This window comes from Xenopus laevis, chromosome 6L (genome assembly GCF_017654675.1).
Source record: "Xenopus laevis strain J_2021 chromosome 6L, Xenopus_laevis_v10.1, whole genome shotgun sequence".
Classification (NCBI taxonomy): Eukaryota; Metazoa; Chordata; class Amphibia; order Anura; family Pipidae; genus Xenopus; species Xenopus laevis.
The window spans coordinates 104,170,408-104,194,863 of NC_054381.1; the positions used below are offsets into that span (position 1 = coordinate 104,170,408).

The 24,456-nt window shown below is 37.8% G+C and overlaps 1 protein-coding gene and 1 long non-coding RNA gene across 2 annotated transcripts in view; one reads left to right on the plus strand and one right to left on the minus strand.

The window, feature by feature from the left end:
• The window catches only part of LOC108718538 (1,25-dihydroxyvitamin D(3) 24-hydroxylase, mitochondrial), a 36,927-nt gene extending 12,499 nt beyond the window's left edge, over nucleotides 1–24,428 (minus strand). The window contains exons 1-6 of the mRNA XM_041566346.1: nucleotides 24,191–24,428; nucleotides 23,910–24,100; nucleotides 6,554–6,647; nucleotides 4,660–4,756; nucleotides 4,246–4,337; nucleotides 3,235–3,346 (exon numbers count right to left, since the gene is read on the minus strand). Of these exons, the coding sequence (XP_041422280.1) occupies nucleotides 3,235–3,346; nucleotides 4,246–4,337; nucleotides 4,660–4,756; nucleotides 6,554–6,647; nucleotides 23,910–24,100; nucleotides 24,191–24,409 (805 nt within the window). The 5' untranslated portion in view covers nucleotides 24,410–24,428. The remainder of the gene's footprint in view (nucleotides 1–3,234; nucleotides 3,347–4,245; nucleotides 4,338–4,659; nucleotides 4,757–6,553; nucleotides 6,648–23,909; nucleotides 24,101–24,190) is intronic.
• Nucleotides 130–24,310, plus strand: LOC121394705. The gene is made up of 3 exons (XR_005961953.1): nucleotides 130–1,044; nucleotides 13,372–13,426; nucleotides 24,230–24,310. It is a non-coding gene; the product is annotated as an uncharacterized LOC121394705 (long non-coding RNA).
• Nucleotides 24,429–24,456: the final 28 nt, after the last annotated feature.

Consider the following 24,456-nt stretch of genomic DNA (forward strand, 5'->3'; position numbering starts at 1 on the left):
ATCACTACTGTGTAGTAATAATAAGCAAACAAAAAAATCAGACAAAATCTACGTATACGCTGAATCCACATTTTTGGGATTCAGCCAATTATGAACCCTTATTGGCATATGCAAATGAGGTGTGGAAATGGCAAAAGAGAATCGGGCACGGGATTTGGATTCGGCTCGGCCAGGCACTTAGATACAGTCAAACCCTAATCCTTCTGAAAAGGCGAGATCCTGGCCAAATAGTGAAACAAATCCTAGATTTGGTGCATCACTAACAAAATCAAACTAAAAAATACAAAATAGTAGGTCTAACTAGATGTTCCCCAGGGCCTTTGCATGCAGTACCAGCACCAGATTCACTTTGATGAGAGAAACATCCTAATTGCTTATTTGCCCATAGACTTCAGTTGCGTTTTCATGTGATAAACCATGAGCTACGTCTTGGAATCAGTGGTGATTTAATAATATCTTGGGCCCCTAGGCTACTATCACACAGGGCCTGCTTTCTGGGCTACTGCTGGGTCCATATGGGTGCAGATCCAGGCATGTGTGCAGCCAAGCTCTTTATGCTGGTTCAGTTCTATTCTGGGTTGGGTGCTTTGCCTGTTTTCTTCTCCCAGCAGACCCATCAGCCAGACCCAGAAGCGCAAATAAAAATTAATAGAAAAAGAAAATAGAAATAATAATTGAAAAAAAGCTGATGGGTCCCAGATCACACAGAGCCCCTACTATAGTCTAGGGTAGTCTGTGCATTAATCTGCCCCTGGTTGGAATTGAATATAGCCCAGGGATTACAGTCTCTTGCACAAGACTGACATTTATGGGTTGTGGTGAGGTCACAACTAGGATACCTGGGAAAGTCCAGGACGGAGCTTATTTATGTCCCAGGTTCCTAACAGAGCGGTTTCAGGACTGGTAGTCCAGCCCAGGTGTTTTGTGTTTTCCTGAGTCATCTCAGGTTGATAATTAAAAAGGCAGCTCAAGCCAGAATGGAGAACTCCAGTCTGGGGAAAGACACAAAAAAGCTGCCTGTGTGAGCTCACTGAGAGGATTGAGGTTTGAGATTTTGTATTTTCCTGAATGTTCTCTGTTTTGGGGAGACAGGCTGTAGGCCTCCTCCTGATTAGTTAGGAAACTGACCTGTGTTTGTGAAACACATTAAGGAAGTTATGTATCAAAGTTTATCTCAATATTTTCTGCTACAAACGCCAATCAAATCCGCTCAGGTTTTTTACACTTATTTACCATTACATTTTTCCAAAAATTTGCATGGTGTAAAAAAATCCAACTTTCATGATTTTTTGGATTTTTTCATCGGATTTTCACGATTTTTTACAGAATTTTCAACCGAAAACTTCAGGGTTTTGCACGAAACCCAGCACAAATCAAAAAATCATTGACCTATATGCAACCTTGACAGGTCTGAGATGCCGGATTTTCAGATACCGACTTTTCCATCCTCCGGGTTTAATAAATTCCGAAACATTTCTTGATTTTTGCATTTGAAGCTAAGTGTCAAGAAGTTTATTTTGAACTGTTTATTTTGTTTATGTTGCTGCAAGTGAAAATAAACTGCCGAAAAGAAACTACACTCTCCTGAGTTGTGATTGTGCTGTGGGCTGTTTAACCCCTGAAAACTGATCCCAACTACCTAATCACTGACAGAGTATAAAGAGTTTAAATAGTGAAGTAGAGCACAGTTCATCTGAAGGAAATTTTACTTCTCTGTACACTTGTATGGGATATTTAGGGGGATATTTATAAATGGATGAAAGTGAGAAGTCAGCCTCTAAATATCTTGTACAAATGGGCTTTGAGCATAAAGAAACTATGTATCATGCTGATTTAAAGACTTATGGTGATCACTGTACCTGTACTGGCTTTTGTTAAACTTTAGAAGCCTGACATTTATTATCTATGTATGCTATACTTGTTATGGCTAGGTCTCTAGATAAAGCCACTAGTGATGAGCGAATTTATTTGCCAGCCATGGATTCGTGGTGAAATTCCAAATTTCGACATTTCTGCGGAATTTTTCATGAAACTGTGGTGAAAATTTGTCTCAGGAAAATTTGCAGAGAAAAAACGCCCATAAGAAAAAACGCCCATTGACTGTAATGCATTTGGACAAAAAAAAGTCGCCATAAGAAAAAACACCCAATGACTTTAATGCAATAGGACAGGGGTGTCCAAACTTTTTGCAACAAGGGCCAGATTTGGTAAGGTGAAAATGTGTGGGGGCCAACCATTCAGCCCGACATCCATTCCGAGGTAGCTAGCTTGTGATCAGGATCATTCACTCCTAGAGATGGATGTGTACACAGCATTTAGGAAGTGGAGAAGTGGAGTCTGTTTGGACTTCTCCGCACCTCATTTTAACATGAAATAATGTAATATTTGGGCACATGATTAGTGAAATGATCTGCCATTTGGTCTATACTGCTGCCTGTGTGCTGAAGGTAATAGACACGTACTGGCACATAGTGACGCACCACTCTCGCATACGCCTTTAGTTTACAGTGTTGGCACGTCAGTATGTCTATTGCACCTTCAGCCCTAAAGAAGTATGTGAGAGCGGTGCATCACTACGTGCCAGTACGTGTATATTACTAACACCTTCAGCACACAGGCAGCAGTTAGGGTTGCCAACTGGCCGGTAAAAATGATGCTTGATGCCAATGTTATTAATAGGAAAAAATGGCAAGAATAAAGGAAGGCCGGTATTTTTTTCCAGAAAAGGTGGCAACCCTAGCAGCAATATAGACCAAGTGGCAAATCATTTCACTAATGTGCCCAAATATCACTACTATGGCTACGCGATTCATGATGGAGGCTGAGGGCCGGTGTAAATTTGAAAACGGCCGCAATTGGCCCCGGGCTTGACTTTGGACATACCTGCAATAGGACAAAAAAAGTCACCATAAGAAAAAACACCCATTGACTTTGATGCATTTGGAGCGAGAAAATTGTTGTGCACGAAAAAAATTGTCTCACGTAAAAAACGCCCATTACAAATTTTGCCGTTTCGCTCATCACTAAAGGCCACATACCCAAATCAGATGAAAAACAGACAGTTACAAGTCTCTCTAAACCATTGTGTGTAGTTTGTTCTCACTGCACCCTAATGATTAGATTGGAAACCAATATTGGATCCATTCACTTGTAACTTAAAGAACATACCTTGACTTTATTATATTTTTACCATTGCTCTTTACATATATACAGTCATTATCACATGCTGACTACCTGTCAGGAATATATTATCCCAAGCTTTTGTATGATTTTGCCATTGCCTTGAATTGAATTTTTTGTGGAGTTCTGCAGAAGTGACAATCAGGGGTCCCAAGTAGTACATCATCTAGCAGAAAAAAATAATTAAGAAATTGTTCGAAAGTTGACAAAACAAGACTATGAGCATATTGCAGATGGCATGTTACCGCTTGCTATTTGTAAATTTCTTCATTCTCAACTTAAATAACATGTACTTTTCCCTAATGTACTGTATCAGCCTTCCAATAATTTAATAACCCCTATACTGCTATTCATTAGTTCCACACCCCACACCACTCCATGTTTCCTCAGTATCTGCTACCTGCCTCTAACTTTGTTGGATTATTACCCCATAACATACTGCCTTCCTCTTAAGCACCAATGGATATTCCCCTTGAAAAGCTATTAACCACCATTGATAGCCAAAACTTCCATCTTTCTTTCTGATGTACACATAAAGGAAGGCTCCCAAAACTTTCACCTCTTTATTCCACAATATACATTTCATTAAAATTGAAATTGGATTTATTTTATCAGTATATTTTTACTTGTTTCCCTGACTTGGGTTTAATGATAAGAAATGCATGTGGCCAAATCCTGCTGTTGTGATTTATGTCCTATCCATAAAAATGTCTCAAGAAATCAAGAACATCAAAAACAAGCAAAGGTCAAGACAGGCAGTGATTAGATGGGGTCAAGAAGCAAGCAAATTGTTATTAAAACAGAACTGAGAAGATCGGCCTGCAGATACTTACATTAAACTTTATCATGGGAAGGCAGGGTGCAGATTTTGGATTTTTTAAGGGAATGGTGGTGGACATGGACAATGAGCTAAACATGAGGTGTATTCAAGTGCTGAGTTAGCACAGCAGAGGAAAGCAAAGGAATAATTGTTGCATAACTGTAAGGCCACAAAACCAGTGCAAAAGTTTACCAGCTACAAATTGTATGTATGGATTTTTAGAAGATTATATCTAGCTAAATTACCTCTTTTACAGATTTTATGAAAAGAAAAGCCTCTTCTTTACAAGTTTGTTGCAGAAGCCCAGATCTTTCATTGTACAAGACATAGCAGATGGCTAAAGAGAGAAATATAGCTTAGTTTAGTTTGGTGGAACCATCTGATACTGAAACAGACACGTCACAAGTAGTGATGGGCAGATTTATTCGCCAGGCGTGAAGTCCGCGTTTTGCCGCCTGCGAATAAATTCACGAAATTGCAGGGAAAAATAATTATAACGCCCAAGACAATTCTGACGCCCACTGTCTTTAATGGCAGAATTGTCACTGGCGTCAAAAATATTTTGACGCCGGCGTCAAAATTCACATTTCGCAATTGTTTTGGGAGAAATTCGCCCATCACTATTCACAAGTCAAGCATGTTTATTTCAATTTACTTACTTTCATAAGACAATTTATTTAGCTCAGCATATAAATCAGCAACACTTCCTGTTTCATCACATTTGTTATCAATGTACGTTATAAAATCTGCCATGACCTAAAAAATGCAGTAAAAGATGTTAAAATGTCATATAGTTTGTTATTTTTTTGCACGTCAGTATTTACTTTTATTTTTTTTATTTATTTTTAAATAGCTGTCAATTTTGTTTATTGATGACGGCGCGGACAGAAACGTAATCACCATTATGGCATTTAGTAAATCATTTTTGCATAATAATGCTAGAGTATAGATTTTGAGATTTGCACATACTAGATTGTGTAATTTTTGGTGCACCCCGTCAAAATCACATCTAAACATAACTCTTCTGGCACTAATCTGCTGTAGCAGTTGTAAAATAAATGTCATGTAACAATGAAAATTACAAAATCTAGTACAGAGAGTGCCTCATTCACCCTTTGAATACATACAGCAAGTATGGCACCTGTATGGTACTTTGTACCAGACTTTTAAAGAAACCCATACCTAGCCAGGCTTCCCAGCTGTGTCAGACTTATCCCTGAACTTAGTGGGCCCTGAGCCTAGTGTTGCCTGTTGCCCTTTCTGGAGCATGGGTCATTGACTCTTTTCTTCCATTTCCAGGTTCTGGTTCTATTTTATTTATTCTCAACAGTGACAAAAGATAGTAAAGAGTTAGTTTAGGAGTCTGTGAGGTCAGGGAAAATGATGAAGCCAAATTTATTGCCACAAATAAGCAGGAGAATCCAGGAAGGCTATTAATTATACAAAGCTGGCAGGGTGAGCTTCTCTTGAAGAATCTGCACAGCATATCTGGTACAACAAGAGTGAACTGATTAGTGATGGGCAAATTACTAGCGAAATTCGCAAAATTGCGGAAAATTCGCGAAATTTTCCGTCTGTGCTATCCTCTGCAGTCTGTCTATATCCATAGTACTGCTCTGGGCACCTACACAGCTTGTACTAATAATAATGCAACCAACATAACATGTAGGGGGACACCAATAGCTACATAGAATTAGTCCTGAATGTATATTTTTGGAAGTAGCCTTGCTGTGATATCTCTATCAATAAAAAGGTTCCCACAGACTTTTAGGGAACTGGCATCTATTGGGCAAAAAAAAAAACAGGGTCTATTAATTAGTTACTGTACATTTGAGCATTGAACTTCTCAAACATGGGGATACCAAGGTTTTTCTTAATAAGAAGAAAAGGTTTTAGGGCTCCATTGGATGGGCCCTTGATTTCAGTCTCTCGGGTTGGCCCTTTGCTACCCAGAATATAATATCATTTAGTACAATATCAAGATATGAATGCTATTCTACAGTCTGCAACCTTTTATATAATTCTAAATAGAATCGAAATGTCTCAAATCACTGAATCAAAGAAGAAAACTACCCTTGTGAGACTGAGGGGCACATTTACTAAGGGTTGAATATCGAGGGTTAATAAACTCTCGAATTCGACCCTCGGGGTAATATCCTACAAATTTGAATATCGAATTCGTAGGATTTACCGCAAATCCTACGATCGAACGATCAAAGGATTTTCCTTCGATCAAAAAAACCTTAGAAAAGTAATGGGGGAGGTCCCCATAGGCTAACATTGTAGTCAAAGTTTTTTTTAAAGAGACAGTACTTCGACTATCGAATGGTCGAATAGTCAAATGATTTTTAGTTAGAATCGTTTGAATCAAAGTCGAAGGTCGTAGTAGCCTATTCGATGGTCGAAGTACCCAAAAAAATACTTTGAAATTCTAAGTTATTTTACTTTGAATCCTTCACTCATTTTTACCAGCAGTAATTATGAGGAAAACTATTTTGAATTTATGTACAACATTGTATAAACTTTACAGTAATCTGAAGAGCAATACAATACCTCATTGATTTTCATATCCATTTGAAATACTTCCTTAGGTTTCATAAGTTTTGTTTGTGTTGCTCGGCGCATCTTAAACCATTCTTGCCCATCACTGTAAAAAAAATAAAAAAAAGTTTTATGATAAAATAATAGCTTAATCTAAATGAAGACAGCAATGTATAATACTCATTTCTTAGCAATACAGGTATGGGGCCTGTTCCGAATGCTTTGAACCTGGGGTTTTCCATAATTTGGAGCACTATACCTATAAGGCACATAAAAAGTCTACAAAAATAATTTAATTTTAATAATTTAAACATTTGTTAAACCCAATAGACTGGTTTTGCTTCCAATAATGATTAATTATATCTTAGTTAGGATCAAGTACAAGGTATTGTTTTCTCGGAAAAGGAAATGTTTTTTTAAAAATCTGAATTATTTGATTAAAATGGAGTCTATGGGAGATGGCCTTCCCGTAATTATGATTTTTCTGGATAACAGGTTTCCGGATATTCAATCCCATATTTATACCCATTATTATTAAGCCAACAGGAGAAAGTTTTTTTCAAAATTACAGCTGTATATTACTGTAAACCTGTTTGGGCATTGCCTACAATGTCAGGATTTCGGAGCACTCCACAAAAAGAGAGAGCATTACTTTACACGTATAACAAAGAGGAAATAGAGATTACCCACTATAGCATTATTGGTTTAAATACCCTAAAAGTCCCTTTATACTGTATAACAGTCCCTGAAAAGCAAATAACCAGGATTGAGAATAATCCATTAACAAAGAGATTACATTTAAATAAATATTGAATTAAACTAAATAAATCCTCAAATTAACTACATTAATTAACAAATTAAACAAAGCATTTAAATCACAATACTTACCTAAGGGTAAGGCCAGACGAGGAGATTCGGGGAGATTTTGTTGCCTGGCGACTTATCGCCACGTCTTTTGCGCGACTATCTCCCCGAACTGCCTCAGTGTCTTTTCCCCATAGGCTACAGCGCAAAATCGCCTGCGCTAATGCACACGCGGCGATGCGTTTTTAATAGTCCCCCAAAGTTGCCTCACTGAGGCAACTTTGGGCTACTATCCATTTTTAAATCCATATTTAAAAATGTGGGTCTACCAACAAGTTCCACTTAATGGTATCACCTGCAGCACATTTTCTTTTTATCAGATTTAGAAAACATAATCTACCTTTACCTTTGGCACAGAAACACATGTGGGACTGAACACTTGGGGCATATTTATAAAAATCCGAATTTTTCTGATTAATTTAGTTTAAAAAGTCCTTTTTATTAATAAAAAAGCTTGATTTAATTGGATCGTGGACAAATGTAAAAATTGAGTGCAAATCTGAATCTTTCCCGAGAGGCCTGAATTTTTCTTATTTTTGTTCAAAAAGTCAGAAACAGTCCTCTTCCATTGACTTATTTACGACCTGGGTAAGTCTGAGATGCCGGTTTTTCAAATTATGACCTTTTCCATCCTCTGGGTATAATGGATTTTGAAAAACTAATTTTTTTCCACTAAAACTTCAGATTTTATAGTTAAAAAAAACTCGAAGTTTTTGGCATTCGTTCTTTAATAAATAACCGCCTAGATTTAGGGGTTATTTACTAAACTCTGAATGCAAAAATCACGAAAATTTTGAGATTTTTTTTTTTATATAAAATCTGACTCTTAAAAAATCACACATTTTTCGGAATTTATTAAACCCTGAGGATGGAAAAGTCAGAATCTGAAAATGCGGCATCTCAGACCTGTCGAGGTTGCATATAAGTCAATGGGAGAAGTCCCAATGATTTTATTGATCAATACCCCGCAGTTTGATGAGTTTTCGGGTGAAAATTTTAAAAAATAGTGAAAATCGGATGAAAGAATCAGAAAAAAATCATGAAAATCTGATTTTTTTTCCCGCAAAGCAAATTTTCAGGAAAATTTAATAATAAGAGTATGATTTGATCAGAGTTTGTAGCAGAAAATATTAAAATAAATTCGGACTTTGATAAATAACCCCCTTAGTGCAGTGAAGAAAGGCATTTATCCTTTGTTGGTATTCCAATCCAGCAACCACATATAAACAGTCTCTTGCTTATTAAGAAGTAATAATCCTAATACTTTACACACTGTTTTCTCATAAATTGTAAGCTCTTAAGGACAAGAATCTCATCCCAACTGCGTGTTGAAATCCACAGCACATAGCATCAGTTTAACTCTATCTTAAATATCCAGATCCATAAATATAAAAGGAAATATTCCTTACTGGTTCCGGCATAGAGCAATAATAGTAAATACAACTTTATCAACTTTATCAAAATGAAGCCAGTTCCATTGAAAAAAAAAAAACAAAAGCAAAAAACAAAGTATACTGTCAAGTAGAGCCGCCTGTAGGCTGCCGGTCCACATAGGGGCTACCAAATAGCTAACCACAGCCCAGGGACTTTTTTCATTGAAGTCAATAGGAGCTTGTTTGCGGGGGGGGTTTTTTTGCCCACAAAATTAACCATGCGGGTGGGTGTCACGTGTCCTCCCCTGCCGGCGTTGCTCCCAAAATGGCGGCGCCCAGGGCCGCCACGTGGGTATTGGCGGTGGCGCAATGATGCCAGCGCGCTGACGTCGGCACAAGAACACCAGTGACATCACTTTGGTGCCAAATTCAAATATATAAACGCTACCAAGACGCCAGAATGGCGCCCAAGTATAGGATTCATTTCCTGCATTTATCCTGGGTTCCCTGTGTGCTGTTATTACAGAATCTTGTTCCTGATTGTTAACCTGACCTTTTGCCTGGACTTTGGATCTTGCTTCTTCTGCCTGCCTGAACTTTGATTATCCGTTTGATTACCCCCTTGGACACCGCGATCTTGATACCTCAAGAGGGCTTCGTCATCGATCCTGACTACCTCCCTTGTGGGAGCTCCCGGCTCCCTGACAGTGGGCACTAGGACCACGTGGCCTAGGGGTGCCTGCCCATGAAATCTGGCGCTGGTAATCTGATGTAAGCGCGCATGTGTGGTCAGGGTCGGACTGGGGGGCCCGGGGCCCACCGGGACTCCAGTCCAGGGCCCCCCTACAGGCCCCCGTCCCCCTGCTGCAACGCGCCGTGCGGCGCCCTTCAGTGTGCATGCGCACACGGTGGCACCCTCTGTGTGTACGCGCGCACGGCGCTGCGTCTGCACGCATGCGCACACTGCGCATCGACGAAGATTTTTTTTTTTATTTAAAAAAACAAGATATCTGTTGAGGGGGCCTGGCCCGGCGGGGGCCCACGAGGGTCGGGGCCCACCGGGTTTTTTCCCGGTGTCCCGCCGGGCCAGTCCGACACTGTGTGTGGTGAATCGATCTGATGTGTGCGCGCATGCGTGGTGAAGCGATCTGACGTATGCGTTTCTGCCTACCCCTAGTTCCGGCCCTGGGTTAGTGTATAGTATTAGAGTGTAGAATTAGGAGGATCAATGAGGATCATAGAAGACAATAGGAAATGGCGCTGATCCCATTCAACCTTTTTTAGCCATTTGGACTTTTAGAGTTTTTTTTAGAAAAAAATGTATTTGGCTCTTTTAATAAATTACAAGGCATTCATGATTTTAAAGAAATAGAGTTTAATCATAGTAATAAAATTCTGAAACCACAATTGCTTGCTTGTTTTTTCTGGTGACTTTTTGTGGTTTTATTCTTTAATAAATCCCAACTATTCAAGGTCACAAAGAATATTCTCAAATTTACATTATCATTTGCACTTTTTTGCGGTATTTTTTCCTGAACCGTGAAAGAAACTCACAACTTAACTTTTGATACATTGGACCCTTAGGTCTCATTTTTGTGGTTTTAGTGGTTTTTAAAAGCATGACCAAACTCACAAACTCTAAAGCTCTGAATGTCATGAGATTTATTAAAAAATCCAAATAAAAAAAGTCTAAACAAAAAATTACGCTGAACTGTGCTCTAAAAATTCTGAATACCTTGAAAACCTATATAAAACTAGTTTTTCAGAAAACAAAAATACGAAAACCTCTACAACAGCAGTCCCCAACCTTTTTTGCACCAGGGAATGGTGCAAAATTTTTTTTTGCAAGGACCAGAGGTGGAGTTGGGGGGTGTTGTCGGCGGGGTCAGGGGAGGGGTCGGCAGCAAGTTTGGACGCACCGACGTCCAATTTGGGTGCGCAGGTGTCCAATTTGAGCATGACGGTGTCCAATTTGGCGTGCCTCATTTTTGTGGGCTGGGCTGGGCGCACAGTGCAGGAGTGTCCGCGGCCCGGCGGTTGGGGACCCTGCTCTAAAAGACCAAATTGATTTAGACCAGTACAAAAAAATCAGTGCAGCTCCCATGGACTTATACAGGACCTTGACAACTTTTACCTGGTGAAGTTTTGTCTTTGTGGTAAATCAAGAATTTTTAGAGCTTTTTAAAATAATGAGGAAACCACAATTTTTTAAAGATTTGTGGAAAAAATCTAAATCCGATTGTTAGTAAAAATCAGGTCATAAAATCAGACTTTTAAAAAATCACAAATTTGTCGGAATTTATTAAACCCGGAGGAAGGAAAAGTCTTTATCTGAAAATCCGGCATCTCAGACCAGTTGAAGTTGCATATAAGTCAAGATTTTTTGATGTGCTCTGGGTTTCGGGCAATACCCCAAAGTTTTCATAGTTTCCGGGTGAAAATTACAAAAAAAATCTTGAAAATCAGATTTTTTTTTTCCTTACAAATTTTTTGTATCTGCCACAAGGTGCAAAGGGCAGTCTGAAAGGGTTATTGTCCCTGGTAGGAGCATGGGCGCTAAGGGGCTATTGTAAATTAGCTCCAATATCACTTATTACAACATTCTGGCAGTAGTACAGAAAATATGAATCTTATATTACAGATAAATGACAAATAAATCCTTTGAAGAAATATTGATAATGTGACTGCCACAATAAATGATAAAGTTGGGAAATTATCTGCTACACTTCTTTGCTCAGAACATAGCAAACATTAAACTATTCACTACTGATTATGTACCTCCAATGCTCCCCTATCCCATTCACAACATCTTCTACCCTGAAGCTGTAAAGCTGTTGTGACGTCAAGGAGTGTACCAACACAGAAAGAAGGGGCACTTGAACTGCCCATTTAAATATTCCATGTCCCAATTTCGTTTTTTATTAAAAATATATCTGTAAAGAGAGCATACAACAAACAATCTTGTTTTCTTTAAAATAAATATCTAATATCTTACCTTTTTATTTACATACTTAGTATATGGTGGCAAAAAAGAATAATTCAGTAATTGGAATGTCCTTTTGTAAACTGTACTCGGTGAACTTGTGCTCATTACGTTAGTGAAGGGGAAGCATTGTCGGATGTAAGTTGTTTACCGATCATTCTGTCATAAGATAGTTAGAAATGATCATGATTTCTGCAAGATTCCAGTTAGTATAGTTTAGGAATGTGTCATTGTATATACAATGTGCATTTATGTTGCAGCTATGTACAGAATTTGATTCAGTAGCACTCTATAAAGAGGTGCAGCTACTGTGGGGAAAGCTATTTGTTCTATGGTGACTGTTTATGCCTTGATTTGGGCGTCTCTGTTCTGAGTGTGTATTTTCCTTGCTCTGCTTGCATTAGTGTGCTAAAGGAATAACATGCTGCTAGGTGTACTGTAAGCTTAAACCCAGAAACATAGTTTCTACATTGTTGGCAGGTTGTCCTTGCCAACTACTTAGAATCTACCTCATTGCTAGGGAAAGAGTTAAACCATATAATAGGATTTGCTGGCTATAACAGGTTAAATAGCTTCTATCACTAAAAATTCCCCCCCCCCCCCTTCCACAGCTGTGGAATGTCAGATCTCACAGATCAGATGGAGGATACAATAATACAAATGTACAACAGGTATGGGAACCTATATCCAGAAACTTGTTATCCAGAAAGCTCTCAATTACTCCTTATTGGAGGCAAAACAAGCCTATTCATTAATTTAATGTTTAAATGATTTTTTATTAGACTTAAAAGGGTTGTTCACCTTTAAATTAACCTTTAGTATGATGTAGAGAGTGACATGCTGAAAGAATTTGCAATAGGTTTTCATTTTTTATTATTTGTGGTTTGTTTTAGATATTTTGCTTTTTATTCATCGACTTATTTCAACAATTTGGTTGCTAGGTTCCAAATTACTTTTGAGGGATTTAGGTTTTCCCTTGATTTTTTTTCCCGATCAGATATGTTCGAGTTATTTTAATAATAAATAAGGCCAAATCAGAAATGGGAGCTTGCTTGAATTCAAAAACTATGAAAAAGAAAAAATAAAGACCAATTGAAACGTTACTTAGAATTATCCATTCTATGACATACTGAAATTTAATTAGGGTATGACGATTCAAATTAAGGAAAGATCTGTTATCTAGGAAACCCCAAGTCCTGAGCATTCTGGATTACAAGTTTCATACCTGTGCTTCAAGGATAAATCTTCCGCAACTGCACAAAATTAACAAAATAATGTAAAAAGTTGGAAAAAACAGTTTTGAGGCAGTATTTTCAAACTGCATGTGTTTCTGATACATATACTGATTCGTCCGTATCAAGGCATTTTTTTGAGGCTAAACACAATGTGAGCCAGTTAAAATGGAAAGTCCTTGAAATAGCGAGGAGACCCCCAAGAGGAGGTAACTGGGACTAACTTCTGCATCAATGTGAAGCGCGGTGGATAGTGAAATTAGACAGTATCCAACCGAGAGGTATGAATGATCATAACAGCCTTAAGTGTTTTTTGTAACAATGTCTCTGTTTAATATCTCAATTAATGTTATTCATTATTCTCTTCTTTTTCCTTAGATACTAAATACCAGTTACGGTAGCTGTTTTTTGAATTTCACGGAACTCCTGCCGTGTAAGTAATTTGATTACATAATTGATACATACTAATTAGTGCGAAGTACTGATACAAGAGTTGTGCTTTAACTATGCTGGTACTGGTTTGTCTAACCAATTATAAATAATACAAACCTTTAAGTAGGCATTGTTTTGCAGTACTTTTGATTTCTTGTATTTATCACCAGGGATAGGCTGAGAATGCAATTTCCCGGTTATGAACTTTTTAAAAATCTTACTGGACATTTGGATATCACTTGCACAATGAGATAAACACCAAAACACACAGGATTTGATCATATGGACTTTTTTATTCTATATTCAAAATGTATTTATTGTTTTACAGCTTGTTGAATCTTGGAATTTATGACATGATTGGGAGAGGATCTTGGATAGGAGGAGGGTATTTAATCCCATGTTAACTTGCACTTCCTTACACACTTGAAAAAGGGTTGTACCCGAAGCATGTAGGGGCACATTTACTAAGAGTCGAATATCAAGGGTCAATTAACCCTCGATATTCGACCATCGAAGTAAAATCCTTCGACTTTGAATATCGAAGTAGAAGGATTTACCGCAAATACTTCGATCGATCGAAGGAAAAATCGTTCGTTCGATCGAACGATTCGGAGGATTTTAATCCATCGATCGTAAGATTTTCCTTCGGTCAGAAATAGCTTAGAAAACGTATGGGGATGGTCCCCATAGGCTAACATTGGAGCTCGGTAGGTTTAAAATGGCGAAGTATGTAGTCAAAGTTTTTTTTAAAGAGACAGTACTTTGACTATTGAATGGTCGATTTTTAGTTCGAATCGTTCGAATCGAAGGTCAAGTAGCCCAAAAAAACCTTCGAAATTCGAAGTTTTTTATATTCGAATCCTTCACTCGAGCTTAGTAAATGTGCCCGTAGTGTTTTGCACTGCTAATAAAATAAATGCATGCAGTTTGAAAATACTGCCTTGAAGCTGTTTTTTTCCGACTTTATACATTATCCTATTACTTTTGGGAGTGTGACACAGGCTTAATGGAATTTACAGCGATATACCTCCTGAATTTATATGCTGGAACCAGTGACTTGTTTTACTTTACAAAATTAACAAGTTTGCCAAAGCCAAGGTCCACTCTCAATATGTACATGCATGTCACACTGATTATAGACAATATGAATATTGATTGAGACTGAGTCCTGCCTCTGGGACACTTGTTCCATATGCACAAGTGTGTGTCCTCAATGCACACCAGAACAGTACTCTCTTGGTGTATCCTTGAAGTAGTACTATTGCTTTCCTTATCACATGAAATGAGAATGCATATGAAGTGGCGGAAACACTGTATATTAGACATTTTTAGAAGCAGCCCTGTGTGGTTTAATATGGGTACTGGAATTTTGAAGTCAAACATTTGGAAATATCCACCCTGTCACCTTCCACAAAGGAATTCTCTACCTCTTTATCTTCACAATAAGGGGCAGATTTACTAATGGGGTAAGTGACTAATGCTGGCGAAGATTTGCCTGCGTTACTGCTTTCAGCCACTTCAACGTTTTATTATCGGGCGCAGGAGTAAATTCGCTAGCGAAATAGACAGACGCTACCGGTCATTCGCACTCTATTGCCAGGCGATACATTTTCTAACATATGGAACATAAACTATACAGTGGGCTCATGTATAGGACATAACAACTCTATTTTCTTTATTAAGGTTCCCTGGACTTGTGTAATGTAATGTATTTGCTGCAACATTAATGTCCATTCAACTTTAAGTTTTCCGCCGTATGCAAATTAGTCTGAGCAAAGAGCTAAACGAAGTTGCTCTAGGCAGAATTGAACACTAGTGCATCTTAACTTTGATTGCCGAAGTAACAGTAGCAAAAATTTGCCAGCATTCGGTGCCCTGGACGCAACTTTGCATTTTAGTAAATTATCGTTGTCCTACCATGCCTGGCAAATTTTCGCCTTTTAGTAAATTTACCCCTAAGTTGGTTAACAGGTTAGCAAATATTTCATTTCAAAATGAGAATACATCATCAGAACTGGAGTGGTACATTTGGACATTTTGGTTGGTTAAGTATTAGAAAATCTTGAAAATAAATTGGTAACTGGCCACAAATCTCCCATGAATTTTGCCTTCAAGAATGACAAGAAACAACACAGGTCCTTTTTCATCAATGCATGCCTCAGCTGACTCCAAGGCCATATCTCTCTAAAGAAACAAAATAGCCAGCCTGCTATTCATATTGCCAGAGGTTTCCTTGAAACATGGACAAGTAGAAAATGTTTTATATACTGTAAGTCAAGGAAATTGTGGAAGGAATCCTTTTCTTTATACTCATACCATTTAATGGAGGAAAGCCATTCTGTAAAATGTAGTTTAGCATTACCTTGAACAGCAGAGTTGTTACCAGCAGGCTCCTTAATTATTGGCTTCATCATTCTGTCAGGTCCAGCCAAAGGTAAGTGACTGTCAGGAAGCAGTCAATATGCTGAATAGGGATGTAGCGAACCGCCGCCGATGTGTTCGCGAACGCCGTTCGCGAACACCGGCATAATTTGCGAACTGTTCGCGAACTGTTCGCGAACTTCGATCATCCGAAAATCGTTCGATTCGAACGATCGAAGGATTTTAATCGTTCGATCGAACGATTTTCGTTCGAATCGAACGAAAATCGTTCGATTTTAGCGATCGAATGGTCGAATGGGCGACCGATTTTGACGCGAACGCCTATTGGCGAACGTCGCGCGACGTTCGCGAACTTGCGGCGGACGCGAACAGTCGAAGTTCGCGCGAACTAGTTCGCCGGCGAACAGTTCGCTACATCCCTAATGCTGAATACCCCAGGTAAAACATATTTGGCTTGATAAAAGGCAGAAGTCATGTTGTTAAAAAATATGATTTAATAACGAAGAATAAAAAACAACACAGTGTAAAGATTATACAAGTCCTTAAACCATGCCAATGGTTGAAGGCAAATGGCTAACAATAACAAGTCTGTGATACAGGCAGAAGGTCTGAGCAGGCAGCATACAAGGAGTATCCGAGGAAATGTCAATGAAACAGGCCTAGGTCAATAACAGAAAATCCAACAGGAATTGGGCAATGATTGGGACTTGAGCATGAAACAAAGACACAAACAAAGGAACCAGACAGGAACTCAGGAACAAAGGCAGGATCCAGGAAGAGAATCTCAGGAATACAGAAACAATGCAGGCTGGATCAGGCTAGGGAGCTCACGGTTGTATGCGGCTAGATACTCATATAATTTAGTAAATAGATCCCAATATAAACTGATGTTACTCTATAATACGTAGTTCATATAAATAGTATAATTAACATTCCAATAAGTCGGTCAGTTCATTGGTCAGTGGAATTTACTGCCTGCCACTGTCAAACTGCTGTGCATTATCATTGTGTGATATGTAAGTATCCATGTTTCTTACTTAAGTTTGTAGGCAAGTTGTTGAACTTGTTAAATTTTAACATACATTTGTTAATAAGTTAAGCAACTTTGCACTACGTGGCTGTGTGTCTCTTCAGATCAGAATTTGACCAGGCCTGGGACAACCCCGTCTCCATCCATATTTTCTACTTTTGTTTTTTAGCTGGTGGAGAAGTGTTGCCGCATGGTCGGATAGCCTGTCATGTACTGGAATGGAATTTGCTTGACAATATTGCAGTTTCTGGCAGAAATGTTCCTGTCAATGCTGTTAACACACAGATGGATTCTATTTTAAAAAAAAATGACAGGCTGCACAACCACGTTCTTTGCTTCTCTGTCAGCTAAAAACAGTGGATGATCAAGCAACTCACTTTTGTATAAAGCAATATAACTGCTAAACTTCAGGAATATGGACTAAACAAGAGAGGAGGAGGTAAGTGTGAACATAGAATGGCGCAACAAGGTAATGCACTGCCTTGTTATCACACAGTCCAGAATACAGACATATTCTGATAAATGGGTTACTAAACCTTGTCCAAATATTATCACTTGTATTATTTTGTAAAAGTCCTAAAACATAGGACTAACAAATATTGAACATTATCATTGGCAACTCCAGTTTAGAGTAGGGCACGCTTGTTTATGTAACACCTATACAAAAGCCTCTGTTTTTCAATGCACTTAATTAATTACAGGGCTTCTTACTGGTTTGTCCTCCTGCACCTTCTACTGTTGTACCTTGAGCTGAATGCAGTCTGACCAGACCAGTCCTGGGTCATTTGCCATAAGGGAAAAATGTAAATAAGGTACATTGCCACTATTAATAATATTTTGGCTAAAGTGAGTCGTGGAAAAATATGAATCTTAACTTAGACATTTTTTAAAATAGGATTACCACAATAAATGATAACATTGGGAACTAGTATACAGCTCTTTTTGTTCAAACCATCAAAAATATTTTAAACTACAGTACCCACCCATCCCATATACAACCTGTATTTTATTCTGTGAAGCACCAAAACAGAAAAAAGGGGCATAATACTGTCCATTAAATATTTTATGTCCTGATTTTTTTTAAATTAACATATATACAGTATATGTAAAACAGAATACAATAATCAATCTTGTTTTATAATAATTTCAAGTTTTATTTTTTAGTTTTACATGCTCATTATGGTTGTAACGGAAAAAAATCATTCAGGGCTTGGAACTTCCCTTGTAAACTGCACTCAGTGAACTGCACTCAGTGAACTTGGGCTCATTCCTTTAGTGAAAGGGAAGCATTGTTAGATGTAAATTCGCTAATGATCCTGTCATAAGATAGTTACAAACTCTTGTGAAATGATCCTTTCTACAGGACTCAGTGTAGCATTGTTTAGGAACGTCATTGTATATAATGTTCTGAACTCACTATACTCACCAACACTTTACTATGGATCTGTTTGTAAAATAGTTGCAGTAATATACAGAACTTGATTCAGTAGCACCTGTACTTTGAAGACAGTCTTTGGGGTAAGCTGTTTGTTCTGTGGTGTATATTTGTGCTTTGATTTGGGAATGAATATTACCTTATCCACTTGCATTTTACTAACAGAGCAGGGATTTAACTATAAAGAAAATAGGCCCTGCTACTGCCAGGGAGGCAGGAACTATATAACTATGGAACATAATGTTCCCAAAGTTGCCACTGCTGGCAAGTTCATGTAGGAGATACTTATAGAATTTATTAAATAGATCCCAATATGAACTGATATTACTCTATAATATATAGATTATATAAATAGTCTAATTAAAGGGAATCAACTCAAAAAATATTTTTTAGCCTAATAAAAGAAAACATAATTCTAAGCAATGTTGCAATATACATTCATTACAAATTGGTTTATAAGTTATTTGTATATGTATTGCTATTGAAAGCAGTGTTTGCCCCTTTCTATTCTCTGTCTTGATGGCTCAGACCTGTCTTTGCTGGGAACCTAAGGGGTAGATTTATCAAAGAGTGAAGTTAGAGATCGCCACAGTCCACTTGGGGCAAATTCCCTAACGAGCAAAAATTCGCCAGAGAGACGGCTTTGTAGCCATCGCAACACTTTGGCAGGCATAAATTCGCTAGGAAACCGCCAATTCACTAAATTGGGAAGTTGCGTCCAGGGTGTCGAGGAAGCAGACCCTGCAGCTGCAGGGGGGCTCAGGAGGTGTAGGGGGACCCATGAAGCCCAAATAATGAGCGGTTTCCACATATATTGGTAAAATAGGACAATCTTTGGATATATTGGGGGCCCTAAAATTAATTTGCTGTGGGGCCCAGTAACATCTTGTTACTCCACTGCTTAGAAATTTTTTTTATTTTATTAAGCACATTTTTATTGTGGGGTTGCCACAATAAAAAGTGCTAATCAGTCAGTCAGTTCATTGGTCAGTGGAATTTACTGTCTGCCCCTGTCACACTGCTCTGCATTATCATTGCATGATCAAGCCCGGATTTGTGGTGAGGCCACATAGGCCTGGGCCTAGGGCGGCACATTTTTCGGGGCGGCATGCCGCCCAGCTGCTCTGTGGGGAGCATGGGGACGCGCTGCTCCCCAGTGCTCCAGCGCTTGAAGGCCAGCGCTCTTGCTCCTGCGTGAGGTAGTGCGGGACCACACAGCCTAGTCCCTACAAAGGCATTCAGAAACGGAATTCCAGAGGTAAGGAGCAGTGAGATAAAAAGGTGTAAGACAAGAGATAGCAATGGGTATGGATAGTGTAAAAGGATGGTTGCTCTGAGAGGAATGGAGGAGACAGCCAGGAATGTACAGTAAGGGGCAAATTCATCATGGGTCGAATATCGAGGGTTAATTAACCCTCGATATTCGACTGGGAATTAAAATCCTTCGACTTCGAATATAGAAGTCGAAGGATTTTAGCGCAAATAGTTTGATCGAACGATTGAAGGAATAATCCTTCGATCGAACGATTAAATCCTTCGAGGATTTTAATCCAACGATCGAAGGATTATCCCCATAGGCTAACATTGAGTTCGGTAGGTTTTAGATGGCGAACTAGGGGGTCAAAGTTTTTTCTTAAAGAAACAGTACTTAGACTATTGAATAGTCGAACGAATTTTAGTTTGAATCCTTAGATTCAAAGTCGTAGTCTAAGTTTTTTTACTTCGAATCCTTCACTGGAGCTTGGTGAATTGGCCCCTAAGACTTTGCTTCAAGGGATACTGTCATGAACTTTTTTGGGTGTAGTTTTTATTTCTAAATAACATTGTTTATGCTGCAAATAATTCACTCTACCATGTAATATTTAATTCCTGAACCAACAAGTATATTTTTCTTTAGTTGTAATATTGGTGTGTAGGCAGCCATCTCAGGTCATGTGCTTTCAGAAAGAGCCAGCACGTCAGGATGCAACTGCTTTCAGGCAGGCTATTGTTTCTCCAACTCCAACTCCAATGTAACTGAAGGGGACATGGATTTTTATTATTGAGTTCTTATGTACCAAGGAGCTGTTATTTTGTGACAAGCAGCTGTTATCTGGTTACCTTCCCATTGTTCTATTGTTAGGCTGCTGGAGGGTGGGGGGGAGGGAGGAGTGACATCACTCCAACTTGCAGTGACTGAAGTTTATCAGAGCACAAGTCACATGGCTGGGGGCACCTGGGAAATGGGCATTATGTATAGCTCCATGTCTGACTTCAAAATTAAATAAAAATTAAAAATCTGTTTGCTCTTTTGAAAAACTAATTTCACTGCAGATTTCTGTTAGAACAGCACTAAATGCAAGTGTTTTAGCTGTTACTTATAAAAGAAAGTGGTGTATCTTGCCAATGTTGCGGAGGAAAAAGCAGCATATATTGGAACTAGTATTAATATGATTGGAGAAGGCAAGGGACTGGTAAAAGATGACCCCCAGGCAGAGAGATAAATCAACAGGGTTAATGGCCATGCCTTCAATGGTAAAGGTGAAAGGAGGAGAAGGGCTAGGCTTTGGTGGTGAAATCCATGAGCTCTGTTTTAACTAGGTTTAGTTAGCTAGGTAAGAAGAGGACCAGGATACAGCTTGATCCATAGTACCCAGAGAATAGAGAATTTGCATAAGGACAGAATGGTCAACAGTATCAAAAGCAGATGATAAGTCCAGGAGAATGAGTAGTGCTGTTTGATAGTCTGGAGATCATTTGATACTATACATTAGGCCAAGACGTTCCAGAAGTTTAGAGGCTAGGGGTAAGAGAGAATTATGGTGATAGTTACTGGTAGACAGCCTGGGTCTGTCACCAAACCTGTCCCCCATATTTTCTTTAGAAAGGTGTAAAATGTTTGTACTGCATTTTGTGATGGGGGAGGGCTACAGTATGGGGGTAATTTATCTAAGGTTGAATTCTAGATTTTTTTAATACCTTGAATTAACTCAGAACTCAAATGGTATCTAATTTAAGAAAAAACTGGAATGAAAAAAAACTTGAATCAGCAGTTCAGGGTCAACAACCCGAAAACTCAAACTATTTGAGTTTTCCGCAGGAAAAAACTTGAATCGTTTGCATTGATTGAGTTTTTGGGCAAAACCCTCTGAAAAAAACCTTGAATATCATGAAGGCTATTAATATCTTCAAATGGTTCAAGGGACCTATATCATTAACTCCTACATGACCTTGACAGGATTTATATGGTGTCTTTTTGGATTCAAGCTATTTCCAGGGTCGGGGTATAGTAAATCTTGAAAAATTTACGTTTAAAAAAAAAAAACAATCTGTGTTTTTTTAAGCAGAAAACTTGATTTTTGACCAAAAAAACCCTGGAAAACTCAAATTTTTGTGGAAAACCCAAATCAAACCTTAATAAATCTGCCCTATGTGTCCAAGTAACCTTTTACATTTTGTGATTGCATACAAACATTTGTATGCATTTGTAAATGTGGGCAAGCAGTAGGCAAAAGTTAGGCAGCCTGTATGGCATTATCATACTAAACCAGTAACTCAGTTATGCTTAATTAACAGGGAACCATTGATCTAAGCCAATACTAAAATGCAGCAGTCTTTTTAAATCACAAGTGTCTAGCACTGTGTCAGCTGACTATTTTTTCACACTATGGGGCATGTTTACTAACATTGGAGATAAATATCTGGAGAGATTTCTGGAGATGTTGCCCATAGCAACCAATCAGATCTTTGCTTTTGTTTTCTAACTTGGCTGTGGCTGTTTAAATCTAATTGCTGATTGGTTGCCATGGGCAACATCTCCAGAAATTTCTCCAGATATTTATCTCCAATGTTAGTAAACATGCCCCTAGGGCACATAACACCATAAGCATAATAGAAGCCTTTCTGAGTAAGAAAGTCTGCCAGGCAACAGAGAAGGTAAATAATGCTTCATTGTTTAGAGAAATCCTTCAATGCGAATAGATATAGAGGTGCGATTTTCAAATGAAAATGTATAAGTATGCAAGATGTGCACAGAAATAAGATGCTTCTCTCCATTTAGGTAATCTTGGGAAGAACATCCCCTTAAATATTATTGGTTGGGTTTTCAAGGGTCAAAAAAAGGAGGAACTGAAAAAATTACAAACCAAATGCAAACCAGAAATACTTCATTGTATCAGCAAAGTAAGCACTGGCTTGTAGTTTACTAATTAGCTGGTTCCACAGATTCACATTCAAGTACACATTGTAAAGAGTACAATTCTCTTATTATCTAGCTCCAAAAAAAAAAACAGAGAATAAAAAAAAAAAAACAGGCTGGATTTTGCAGTTTAAGTTATCTAGTTTGATCTTTTGGAAAGAAACACATATGTATCTGTATAGCTGCAAGTATTTGTCACAAATGCTGTTGTCATGCTGTTAGTACATTGCTTCCTAGCCCCATCTGCATTAGAAAGTACGAGCCATTCCCTTTCCCACCAGTATATGAAGTGGCAGATTTACCCAGAAAAAAAAACGTAGATTTTTTTTGATAGATTTCAGTTGGTCTTTTTTAATTTGGATTTCGAAGATAAGAGGCAGATTTATCAAGGATCGAATTTAGAATTAAAAAAACTTCGAAATTCGAGAAAAAAAAAGACCAACCTAAATTTATTAAAAAAATTAACATTTTTTTTTTTCAGGTGAATAGGTCTTTTTCGTTCGAATTTGAATTGTACAAATTAAAGTAATAGCACATTCACACCAATTGACTGCAAATAGGTTCTAGGAGGTCCCCCATAGGCTAAAACAGCAATTCGGCAGGTTTTATATGGCGAATGGTCGAAGTCAATTTTTTAAGAGACAGCACATGATAAATTTCGATATTCTCATTTTTTTCAAATTCAAATCAGATTTGGATTATTCCCTAGTCGAAGTCCACAAAAAATAGCTCGAAATTTGAATTTTTTTTATTTGAATTTTCACTTCAACCCTTGATAAATCTGCCCCTAAGCGTCAGTTAAAGCAAAGCTTATATTATTAAAATCTTTATTGGAAAATTACTTGTCATACTTTGTGACATGGAGCATAGAACATATTCACTTGATATTCAATTATTTCCTTTCACAAAATATCCCAAACTAATACATCTAACCAAGCCTAGACAGGTTGAGTGAGAGCTTATCTGTTTCACTTCTAATTAATATCTATATTATATAAATATCCAGATTTGCTGCTTTTGACCAAGGTAAACTTGCAGAATTTGCAATGCAATTGTAGCACACAGCAACAAAATGCTAATTATTTGTTATTACAGTATTACAGATATTAGCTCTATTAGCCAGAATCACATTTTCCAGTTTCACTTTTTTGCTTTTTCTCTGTAATAATAATAATAATTCAGTACAATTTACTTTATTTATGATTTTCTCAATTTTACAATGACAAATCACAAAATCAAAATAAGAATAAAATAAATAAGAAGAAAATAAGAAGTAAAAAAAGGGCAGAAAGTGTAAATCTATTTTAATTGGCTTGAGCTGTGGTGTGCTACATTGTTGAAAACAGACAACTCCAGGTCCAAAGCTATTACTACTAAAAATAATTTTGATGTAATTACAAAAAGAATATTTGGCAAACGTTGTAATAAATAATATACAGTAGGACAATATATATACTTACAGTATAAGTAGACCACATGCTTCTTCTCTGTAATCTCTGTACATTTTCCAGGGTTTTATCTCCATTCTTTTTGGATAAATACTTTCTTTTCTTAAAAATGTTTCTAGCATAGTTGGATCTCCAATTTGCACTGATTTAAAAAATCCAAGATTCATTTTAAATATTTTTCCAAACTTCTTGTGATATTTGAACTATGCAGAAACATAATGTGAAGAATATAAAATGAAACATTAGTTGCCTACAATTTATGATATTCTATAACAACTGTGCTGCAAACTTACCATGATTTCATGCTGGTTTTTTAATCCTCCATTCCACAGAATATTCAGAATACTTCCAATTCCAGGATAATCAACAGGACCTGGGAGAGAGCAGAAAGGCAAGGGTTGTCTTGGTAAGGTAAGACATTCAGAAGGTGTGTGATAATGTACAAAGTGAGATATAAGAGTAGTCTTTAAAGAAAGTCTGCCAGGTAACAGTGAAGGTAAGTAAAGATTCATTGTTTAAAGAAATCTTTCAATATAATTGATTAAAAGAAGATGGTAAG